General features: G+C 50.7%; 2 protein-coding genes across 2 annotated transcripts; one reads left to right on the top strand and one right to left on the bottom strand.

Moving 5' to 3' along the window:
• Positions 1–6,442: 6,442 nt before the first annotated feature.
• Positions 6,443–8,300, top strand: LOC134859006 (putative nuclease HARBI1). The gene is made up of 4 exons (XM_063875276.1): positions 6,443–7,267; positions 7,352–7,467; positions 7,663–7,774; positions 7,873–8,300. Exons 1-4 carry the CDS (start codon positions 6,838–6,840, stop codon positions 8,247–8,249), a joined length of 1,035 nt encoding a protein of 344 aa, XP_063731346.1. The 5' UTR covers positions 6,443–6,837; the 3' UTR covers positions 8,250–8,300.
• A 2-nt stretch (positions 8,301–8,302) lies between these two features.
• On the bottom strand, positions 8,303–9,563 carry LOC134859154 (uncharacterized). Its single transcript, XM_063875490.1, has 6 exons — positions 9,473–9,563; positions 9,126–9,299; positions 8,976–9,034; positions 8,820–8,885; positions 8,632–8,694; positions 8,303–8,548 (listed from the first exon to the last, which is right to left on the bottom strand). Exons 1-6 carry the CDS (start codon positions 9,561–9,563, stop codon positions 8,399–8,401), a joined length of 603 nt encoding a protein of 200 aa, XP_063731560.1. The 3' UTR covers positions 8,303–8,398.
• Between the last annotated feature and the right edge of the window lie 1,656 nt (positions 9,564–11,219).

The raw sequence follows: 11,219 nt of genomic DNA, 5'->3' as shown, positions 1-11,219 counted from the left end.
GTAATCCCAACATCCTCCAGCGCTGTGTTTTGTTCCGTGGGGGGAAAATACCGCGTTGAACAAAAAATTTGTAAAACTCCCGGCAAATAAAAAGGGCCGGCATCGATCATATGTCTTAGGGGGGAGAACATCCGAAAAAATGATCTCCACCACTAGCACCAGTTTTGTTAATCATGAAGCAACACCTCCTCCTTCCCTTTTCCTGAGTTTTGCCCGGCCCGGGCGATGAATAAACCCTGGGGAGAAATGGGGGTCGTATGGGGGGTCGACCCAAGTCTCCGTGAAAACCAAAAATTTACAGGTTTTAAAGGGCTTTAAAATTTGCCCCTGCTACGGATTCTCAGCTTATTACCCGGGTTTGGGAATTTGCAAAAAGTAAATCGGTAGAGGGGGCCTGTTTTTTCAGTTTCCTGCCTGACCGGGACCCCCCCGGGAACCCGTGTTCTTCCTCCGCGCTCCACGGGTAACCCCAGCAGGTAACCGGAGCTCCCCATTGTTGCGGTCGTGTGGATTATTGCGCCCCCCCCTATGTGTAAAAGTTTTCTCTTCATATTGGATGATGGGGCTCGCTTGGGGGGTTTGCATGTTGCAAAAAATTTTAAAAAAAACCAACAAAGTAAAACAATAAAAACCTAAGATGTGGAGTTGTTGAGGAGCTAACCGGCGCCATCCTGGGCCCCTCGCTCACAGCCTGAGCCATCCCGTCCAGGGGCGCCTGAAACGGGGACTAAACCCCCCAATGGGGAAAGGGGGAAAACCCCGGGGGCCCACCCCCCCGGTTCGCCCTCATGCGGGAAAAGGCACACTAGCCCCCACAGCCTCCCGCGTCCATAAATGATAAAAACACTGCGGGGGGCCCACCCGGCCAGCTGGGCAGCACCCCGAGGCACCCGCCCCCGTTCGGGGCCCTTCCCTTCGGGGACCTGCCCCCCCCCTTCCCTCTAAAAAGCGTCCTGATCGGGCGGGGGCCTGTTTCACCCGGGGATGCGCTCCGCCGGGGGCCAGGAGCAGGTGGCACTGGAGAGTTTGTCGCGGGCTGCCATCGCAACGGCGATTGGGTCCCAGTTCACCCCCCTCCCAGCCTGGAGGCACTGCCCTCGGGGAGGCACCTTTGTTTCCCCGGGGGAGATGAAGGGGACCCCCACAAACGTTCCCCGGGGACCGCCCGTTCCAGCCCCAGGGGGATTCCCCGAAGAGCCGCTGCACCGTTCCCCTCAACCACGCCGGCCCCCTTCCACCCAAACCCCTCCCCTCACCCTTCTCTTCTCTCTCTCTCTCCCGGGACCCACCCTCCGCCTCGGGTCGCCCCGGACCAGGGGGGCCCCCGGGCCCCAGGGGGAGTGCTGGGGGTTTGCGGGAGGGCCCTTCCGGCGGGAGTGTCCATGATGGGGTCGGACTTTGGGTCGGGTTGGGGGACCCCCATTCCTCCCCGGTAAAAAGGGACGTCCGTATCCGGATGTAAAAGGGGGGGTAACCCACCGGGCCCTTAAAAGGACACGGGCTGAAATCAAGTGGTTGGGCGGGGGATTGGTGGAGATGGGGTAAAGGTGAGGTGTGCTGGATTTCCCATACCGGGGGGTGACTTGGAAAAATTTTTGGGGGGAAAAAAAAGCTTTAGTCGGGCTGGAGTTATACTCCCTCAGCCCCCCTACTTGGGAAAAAAATTTGGGGGGGGGTTTTTGCTAAGCGGGAGGGCTAGGGGGGGCGTTCAGGAAGTCGGGGGAAAATGTGGTGGGGGCTGTTTTTATGGGAATCGGAAGCGGCTGACGGGACGAAGGGAAAAGACACGGGGGGGGGGGAGGTCCCTTACCCCGGAGGGTGGGGGAGGCCCCCTGCCCCCGCCCGTGTTCCCCGGGTTTAAATTTTTTCCCCCCCAACAGTTTGGGCGGGACCCTTTAGCCGCTTTCGTCAGGGGGGTGAGTTTTATGGGTCCAGCTCCACCCAAAAAAAGCACTCACCCAAACCCCCCTTTTTGTTATAGGGGCAGGTGTATCTGTGGGCCGTGACCCCAAACAGGGAGATCAATACCACTGTTATACCACAAAGGTCGGGGGTTATTTTCCGGGTCATCCAACCCCCTGTCAGGCACCTAGGGTACGTAAACACACACCCGGGTCTGGCCGATTTTATTGGCGGTTTGCGGGATGTGAAGGGGGGGGGGTGCACCGCAGCGAATGTCAGTGGTTAAACCCCCGGGCCCCCCCAAAAACCCTCGCCCATCCCCTTAATTGGGTGCCTTTTTGGGAGGGGTTTGGGATGGACCCCATCGGGGCCCTTAGACCGGGGGACCGGGGGATCGCTTTTTACTCTCCCAGTGGTTATGCAAACATATCCGAGCAGTGCCCTTTGCGCAAAACTCTGCAAAGACGTTGCAAACCTGTTTTTAATAAACTCCCATCGGATCCCGAAAAGGGTCCGATGACCAGGCAGCTTTATGTCACGCACAACGCGATGTATGAATGTTGGGGTTCCTCGATCCGGGGCTAGGTTTACCCTCCAGACCAGGGCGGTGGAGCTTTAACAAAAGCTAAGAAATGGTTCGTAAAATTGTTCACGAGGGGGCCCCATTGGGATAAATTTTACCCCCTGTTGTTTTCAGTGCGGGGGGTCTAGTCCTCCCGGGTTTTCCCTTTTAATGCTGTTTTGGGAGGAAGCCCGGGGTTTTTGGAACCTATTTAAAAAAAAGGGGGAGGGGGCCCGGACAAATAAAAACGAAAATTTTTAGTACGTATGGGCCTGCGAGAAAAATCCCTTCCGGGGCAGTTATCAGGGGGTTTTGTGCAGGCTCAGGGAAGTCAGCAGCGCTGTACAACAAGGGGCGAAACTGAGACAATTTTTACCGGGGGATTAAAATATTTTTTACTCCCCAATTCTAAATCCAATTTCTGCCCAAAGGGGAAGGGCCTTCGTGGCACAGACGATGGGGGACTAATTATAGCTGGTGGTTCGCAGGGGGGGGGAACACAGTCTACCCCTAAACCCCCCTTAAAATGAGGGAAGTGGCGTCTGCTTCTTGGCCCCACGGTGGAGAGGAGAGGTTGGGACCGGGGTATTTTTTAAAACGAATTGCCCCCGGGGTTTTTTCGGCGACTTCTCACCGGGCAGGTGGGGGAAAGTTGCCGCGTTGCAAGGGCGGTTTGCCGATGTGTTCTCCCCCCTGCCAGGGGCACTCTTCATAAAAACCCCGATAGGAAACGCCCGGGGTGCCTTGTTCCGGGCCCCATCGGCTCCTGAAAAAAGGAAAAATTTTTTCGGGTAGCTTCAGGTATCTAGAGATTGGAGTAATAAAATCCACCATGAGGTTTGGGGGTTTGCCTGTCGTCTGGTTTAAAAGGGAGGGGGCAACCCGGGGGGTTTTGTGGGACTACCGCAGGGTTAACGAGGGGGCCAAATTGATGCTTATCCCAAGCCCCCGGGGCGCGAATCCCGGATCGGTAGGCACTGTCGTTTTTATACGACATGGATTTTTTTAAACCCGGGCTACTGGGAGATTCCAATTTTCCAGGGCGAAGGAAAAAAAAAAAGGCCTTCTCCCCCTCCGACGGTTTGTACCCTTTGTCACACTTTCCCTTTTGGGTTTTTTCGGGGCTCCAGCCCCCTTCCAACCCCAGGACCGAGGCGCGTCCCACTTGCATATGCTGGCTTTCTTGGGTATGCCCCCTCCACAGTGGAAAATGGGAGCAAAATGCAGCAGGGTGGGGGCAATGCTCGAGTCCCTGAGGGAGGGGGTCACGGGCCAACCCAAAAAAAGTGTGCGGTTTGGGGGGGGGAGGTACGGGGGATTGGGGGGTACCCTTGGGGGGGCGGGAGGGGCGGGCCCCAAAGGGAGAAAACTGCCGAAATTTTTGCCCGTCCGGTGCCAAAACAAAAAAAAGGCAGGAGGGTTTGTGGGGGTGGCCGGGTTTTAAGGGGGTTCATCCCCGCCTTTTGGACTGACCCCCTCTGACCGACTGCCCGAAAGGGGGCTTCGATCCGGCCCTGGACGGAAACAATTCGTGGCTTTGGGGGTTTGAAAGCCCTCTGTGGAAAGCCGCTTCTGTTCACCCCTAACTTCTCTCTACCTTTTGTTTTGCAGACCGACGCCTCGAACAGTGGGGTGGGGGCCGTTTTGTCCCAGCAGGTAGAGGGGGTCGACCGCCCCGTACTGTACATTAGCCGTAAGCTGGCTCAGAGGGAGGTGAACTACAGTACGGTGGAAAAGGAGTGCCTCGCCATACGGTGGGCGGTCGGCGCCCTGCATTACTACCTCCTGGGGCGCCCTTTCACCCTCTATTCGGACCATGCCCCCGCTCCAGTGGCTCCACCGCATGAAGGATGCCAACGCCCGGATCACTCGTTGGTATCTGGCGTTACAGCCGTTTAACTTCAAGGTGATCCACAGGCCGGGTAACCGGATGGTCGTGGCCCGATTTCCTCTCCCGCTCGGCGGAGGGGGGGGGAGGAGTCAGCTGTCGGCCGGCGGGATCCCGGCCTGAGTCGGGCGGTTATGTGGCAGCCGGGTGTGGTTAGAGCGCCGGCTGCTGGGGTGAGGGGAGTGGCTCGGCCGGAGACCAGACAGCTGATCGGAATCAGGTAATCAGGCATTTAATATAAAGCATGTTGGTAAACCTGGTTCTGATCTGTCTTGCAGTAGGCTGGGTCCTGGGAAGACGACACACCCCCGTCCTGGCCTTGCCCGCTCGGAAAGTACCGCGGAGCGGCCTGTTGTGTGCACAATCTCGAACAATAAACGCTGTTGTTTTTGCCCAACCCCGAACGCTTCCGTCTCTTACCTTTTACCTGAGCCATCCCGCTCACAGGGGCCATGTATCGTGAGATTTTGAGTGAAAACCTCCTTCCATCAGCAAGGGCACTGAAGATGAAGCGTGGCTGGGTCTTTCAGCATGACAATGATCCAAACACACCGCCAGGGCAACGAAAGGAGTGGTTTCGTAAGAAGCATTTCAAGGTCCTGGAGTGGCCTAGCCAGTCTTCAGATCTCAACCCCATAGAAAATCTTTGGAGGGAGTTGAAAGTCCGTGTTGCCCAGCAACAGCCCCAAAACATCACTGCTTTAGAGGAGATCTGCATGGAGGAATGGGCCCAAAATACAGCAACAGTGTGTGAAAACCTTGTGAAGACTTACAGAAAACGTTTGACCTCTGTCATTGCCAACAAAGGGTATATAACAAAGTATTGAGATGAACTTTTGTTATTGACCAAATACTTATTTTCCACAATAATTGAAAATAAATTCTTTAAAAATCAGACAATGTGATTTTCTGGATTTTTTTTTCTCATTTTGTCTCTCATAGTTGTCCTCATCTCATAAGTGCAGTTGTAACTACACTCAGAGCGATTGATATAACACTTAAATTACAGAGGCTAGCAAGACGCACACGGAGACCGTCCGGGGTTCACCCAGGCTCACCGCCCTGTTATGTAGGTCAAACACGGACTAACTCCGTCCCTCCCACTCTCCCACCCAGAGAGGAGAGTTACCTGACTGCTGTTGCTGCTGTTCATTTTCATGCATTTCCCTTATTTCTCTTTTCACTCCCCGAGGGATAACTCCGCTTCATCTTGCTGATGCCGTTGATGCACATGCACCACTGGCAATCTGACGTGCGCGAGCAGCGCGACGGACGGTCACGTCGTCACGTTTTTGTTTGTTTTTTCCCACGGGGCCTCTATGAGTTTGCAGGGGCCTACGCAACGTGCGTAGTGTGCGTATTGGGTGAACGGGTACTGGCACTAGTGCTAGTGGTAATTCAGCAGCATCACTTTCGTGGTCAGAAGGACGGGGGCTATTTGGCCTATTCACCACATCTCCGTCTTCTTCATCGTCATAATCACTCTGGCATTCGGTCAGAATTAAGCTCCTCGACCAACTCCACTGAACTGTCTGCTGACTTTGGAACCGCAGGTTTTTTCACTTCGTTATCCCCATGTTGTGTTACTAGTGCTGGCCCGCTGGAACTAGGCTCGGAGTCTAAGACAGCGATTTTTAGCTCAACGTTTTTGTCAACCAGTGGTGGTGGCACCGACACTGAAAAGAATGAGATACCTTTGGTAGTGTGGCGATATATTTTTTGTTTTCCACTCGCCTTGTCTTTTTATCCCAACCGCTTGGACAATTCCGCTTCATATTTCCGTTCAACTCATAGACTGTATATATAGATGGACAGAGTGGCTCCATTCAGCTGTGTTCTATAGAATTGAAGCAACCGAGGCGACGCCATCTTTGAAAATTTGGAGCCAGTTCGAAGTACGCTTGCGCAGTAGAATCTGAAGCATGCGCAGTGAAGAGGAGGTCGCGATCAGACCCGCCCACTCATCGAGTGAAACACGCCCCTTATCGAGTACATAAGATACATAAATAATAACAATAATAACCATCCTTCTACCTAGGGCCTGTACTACGAAGCTGGTTTTCTGGCTTACCGGGGTAACTTCGAGAGTAACTTGGTCACGTGCAGCGTATGTTGCTGGTTAACCCATACTACGAAAGTTGGATATGTTAAAACCGAGGTATGCTGCCATGGCAATATACGTAGGATCCCAAAACTGGTCTTCCCAGTTTTAGTTCTTGGTTAACCCTAGCAGCCTGTACTACGAAGCTGGTTTTCTGGCTTACCGGGGTAACTTCGAGAGTAACTTGGTCACGTGCAGCGTATGTTGCTGGTTAACCCATACTACGAAAGTTGGATATGTTAAAACCGAGGTATGCTGCCATGGCAATATACGTAGGATCCCAAAACTGGTCTTCCCAGTTTTAGTTCTTGGTTAACCCTAGGTTTCCGATTAACCACACCCTATTTAGACACCACTCCTCCACCGACATGTCCCCTAAAGACAATGCCAGCATACCTGGACGATCCGTACGATATAGGCGCGCAGATTGTGAGGGGCTCTCTTCGGAGGGCGAGGGTATTTAGAGACCGCCAGAATCCGCTGGCGTACCCGGACGATGTTCTCCATGAAAGATATAGATTCTCAGCTGAGGGAATTCGTTACCTATGCCAGCTGCTCGAGGCGGACGTCTCTAATGTAACCCGCCGAAGTCAGGCCCTCACAATCGAGCAAATGTTATGTCTTTCATTGCGCTATTTCGCCAGCGGACAATATATGTATTCCATCGGTGATGCTGAAAACCTGAGTAAGAACACTGTATGCCGGGTGATACGGAAGGTGGTACTTGCTCTCACTAAACTGGTGGATGCATTTGTTGTATTCCCTGGCCATTTGCCTGCACGTCAGATAAAAGAAGGGTTCTATGCAATCGCTGGTAATATGCCACTAATCTAAAAATAGGTAATTTGCACATTTCATAATTGTGACTGGCAACTGATTTGACTAACAAAATATCTAGGTTTCCCAAGAGTAATTGGAGCCATTGATTGTACGCACATTCCTATCAGTGCACCCCTGGGAGAGCATGAGCGGGATTTTGTGAATAGAAAGTCCAAACACACCATCAATGTCCAGGTAATACACAAGACTAACAGATTAACAGTAGGCGTACATTGTACAGTCCACGATTCATTGGAATAGGTAATGTCAACCTGTCAATTCCTGTTGTCATGTAGAATGATTTCCTGTCCTCTGCATGGGGTGGTGTCATTTACATGCGCAACAGCATGCCTCACCTGTTATGTTCCTTACCTGTGCACATATTCTTAGATGACATGCGATCACCACTATATGATCACAAGCCTGGATGCAAGGTGGCCAGGGTCAGTCCATGACTCCCGTATATTCAGAGAATCATCACTGTCTGACAGATTCCACCAAGGTAAAAGTCCTATATCGATTTACCTGAAGTAATATGCTTTAATAGTGAACATGAAATCAGTGTGACAGTTGTTTAATTTTTCCTCCATTTCATCTAAGGGCAATTTGATGGAATCCTGCTGGGGGACCGTGGCTACGCATGCATGAAGTTCCTCATCACACCATTTCCTGATCCACAAACAAGGCAACAGAGATCATTTAATCATGCACACAGTGTCACTAGGGCCAGGATCGAAATGACATTTGGCATATTGAAGGCCCGATTCGCCTGCCTGAAGGTCCTTCGGGTCAAGCCAGACAGGGCCTGCCAAACCATAGCAGCATGTGTGGTTCTTCAGAATGTCGCCACAATAAGGAAGGAAAGAGTGCCCCCTCATGATCCTCCCCCACCCCCTGATATTACTGATCCAATCACCCTGGATCATCCAACAGGCCGTGCTGTCAGGGATGCCATTACCAACCAGTTTTTCCAATGAATTGTACACACCACAAATTAAATGCACAAAAATAAAGACATGTCACACCAATCTCTGATATTATTCATTTATTAGATGACTCTCTTTCCTGCAAGAAGAAAAGGTGACGAAAAGCCAGATCAATGACACACATATAGGGTGTGGGTAGCCTATATATTAATGGAGTGATAAGACAATACCTTCTTCTCATGTTCCAGCTTTTCAATTTCTAATTCCAGCTTTCTGATCTCCAGCCTCTTCTTTGTGCGGTCTAGCTCCAGCACTTTCTTGTATAAACTGCGGACATTGTCCACTGTGGCCTACACAACCCCCACCCCATGTTGTACACATTAGCCTAGTATGCATTATATTCAGTAATTAAACAAGGAAGGAGAAACTGTACTTTGTCTGACTGTGAGGTCCCTGGGAGGGAGGCTTCAGGAGGGGAAAGCTCCTCCAAGTCCTCCTAACACACACACACACACACATTGCATTAATGACACAGGTCACTTGATTCAGACAGTACTGACAAATGATGCTCACCCTCCTAGGACATTAATGTGGCATATAGTAGCAGTAAAGTGTTTTAACCTGCATGTGTGTGTCGGAGGGGGCTGTGAGGGTCTCGTCATCATCATCATCATCATCATCATCATCCTGAAAAGATTCAGAATTTTACGCTGCACCCATACTTTAGGGGTGACATAGCCTAATTTACATGTCATGGATGTTATCCATTTGAATTACCTGTGTCAGAGGATGAATGCATCCTGGTGGCTGCAGGGTTGTGATGTTTCCACCCTCGACTGCATGCAACAGAAGACACATGTTACTGATGATTCAGGGGAAGAAAGCCAAAATACTCTAACATGAAGAACGATGAATGCCATACATTACCTTGCACATAGAGGGTGGACATTTCAGCTGCCCCAGGGTTAGACTGTACCCCTGCCACCCCATCCATCATCACCCTGCCACTGTTGTTGGCTAGGGCCAACTCTTCAGCAAGAGTAAAGGAGTCTGGTGCCCTCCCTCCTCCTGTGCGCCTTATTTCTACCTTCTTCTTGTTGGCTGTTAAAGACAGACACATTTAGCTCTCTCTGACAAGACACACACACACACACACACACACACACACACACACACACACACACACACACACACACACACACACACACACACACACACACACACACACACACACACACACACACACACACACACACACACACACACACACTTACCATTCTGAATGATGTTTTTGTACTTCATCTTCACCTGCTGCCAGGTCCGTTTGGCGCTGCTGGTACCTCTGGAAGTATTTAAAGACCTCATGACACGTGGAAAATAAAGTAATATACATACACACATTGAAAGTACACATACAAAATAGTCACTTGAAGTTGGTTTTAATCATTATGATAGAGAAATTGAGTTTGTACGGCCTTTTAAAAGTGCGATTTTTGCGATCTGCTACCGACCTTCCTATTAGTCAGTCACATGACCTATGACGTACACTCCGGAACGGCTCCTTGGTCAAGACACTATCCCACCTGTCACTCACGACTATCCTGACACCTGTCAACAACATGGATTCTGACAACTCCGATTCATCCTCGGATCCTGACACATTTTTCGAAGTGGCAGAGTCCGACCCAATGCTGGAGGACAATGTGAGGGGCGTTATGCCCTATAGATACGAGCCATACTTGGATGAGTTGGAGCCACAGGGTTCTACGGAAAGTTCGGATGGCGAGGCAGAAGGCGCTGTTGGTGGTGCTGCTGTGGCAGACGGTCGGATGCCTATGGATTTTGGCAGACTACAGCACGTGGAATGGTAACTTCCTTCTTGTTCACTTTTCTGACAATGAACACTCCGTAAGATATTGTACTTTGTAATATCCACCACAACCAGCGTTTGCACCAGCGAGCATGTGTGTGTGCAGTCTGCCTCCTCACCTCCCAGAATTAGCCAAATAGTCACATTCCTGTAGTACCTGAAACATAAATAAATAAATCACAAGATTTAGCGTGAGTTGGAGGGGGAAAAAAACGCTACCGCAAACCTAAAACAAACACTTGAGACTTGACTTTTTGCTAACACTCTGAGGTGAACTTAGCTGAATAGCTAAAGCACTTAGCACTAGTAGCCAGCTGAGCTGAAGTGTTCAGAGCTAGCGCCAACTTCAACTATGAAGAACCACCGCAAGCTGTTTACACAGTGCCAAACACTCATTCCTTTGCATTTCATTTCCCTTCCATTATTAAAATATAGTCCAAAATAAGAAGGTACGTACCTCCAATCTCTGCCTTTTCTCCAGAGCATGAGACCTCCGGCTCTTGACGTCGCCGTTCGCCCCCGGGGCTAACCTCGAGCTTGTCCCTCGATGAAATATACGCGGAACCGAATTGGGCAGCAAAACCTTCTTCAGACGAACATCAATACCAAGCTGCTCCTTCAGAGCGGGGATCGAGTCGTAGCACTCCTCTTCAAAATGCGCTGAGCAAAGTACAGACGACGAGCTTGGCTTCCATACTGTTCCTTTCGGACCAGCTCTTGTCCTACAAACTTGTTGCGTCCAGAGTTCACACAAAGCAGGGTCTTTCGGAAACCGATGAAGGGTAAAACCGTTCTCCCTGGTGTTTGAACAATACGCTGCAACACACCGCTCAGGCATGTTCTCAACAAAAATATTAAGAACAAAACTTTAAAGATGCTAAAACTGCGAGTACGACTTACTGTGACTAGAAATGATCAAGGTCAAGGGTGGCAGCAGGTGCAATCAGGTCTAAAAGCGTTCCGGAGCATACGTCATCTTTATGTTGGAACGTTGTCAAGACACTGGCCTGTGGATTTCAGTGGCTTGCGTACAAATTTCGAAAATAACAGAGAACCGGGCATATTTATCACAATTATGTATTTCAAATCGAAAATAAAAGTTATTTTAGACTAAATAAAAAAAGGTAGTCTCTAGGTGTCATGAGGTCTTT

This window comes from Eleginops maclovinus, chromosome 22 (genome assembly GCF_036324505.1).
Source record: "Eleginops maclovinus isolate JMC-PN-2008 ecotype Puerto Natales chromosome 22, JC_Emac_rtc_rv5, whole genome shotgun sequence".
Classification (NCBI taxonomy): domain Eukaryota; kingdom Metazoa; phylum Chordata; class Actinopteri; order Perciformes; family Eleginopidae; genus Eleginops; species Eleginops maclovinus.
This window is presented reverse-complemented; position numbering and strand designations above follow the sequence as displayed.

Coding starts and splice junctions, on each gene's coding strand:
- LOC134859006 (XM_063875276.1), top strand. CDS start 6,838: ATGCCAGCATACCTGGACGATCCGTACGATATAGGCGCGCAGATTGTG. Junction 7,268..7,351: donor AGGGTTCTATGCAATCGCTG/GTAATATGCCAC, acceptor CAAAATATCTAG/GTTTCCCAAGAGTAATTGGA. Junction 7,775..7,872: donor GTCTGACAGATTCCACCAAG/GTAAAAGTCCTA, acceptor ATTTCATCTAAG/GGCAATTTGATGGAATCCTG.
- LOC134859154 (XM_063875490.1), bottom strand. CDS start 9,563: ATGAGGTCTTTAAATACTTCCAGAGGTACCAGCAGCGCCAAACGGACC. Junction 9,300..9,472: donor CAAAAACATCATTCAGAATG/GTAAGTGTGTGT, acceptor TGTCTTTAACAG/CCAACAAGAAGAAGGTAGAA. Junction 8,695..8,819: donor CCTCCGACACACACATGCAG/GTTAAAACACTT, acceptor TGTGTGTGTTAG/GAGGACTTGGAGGAGCTTTC.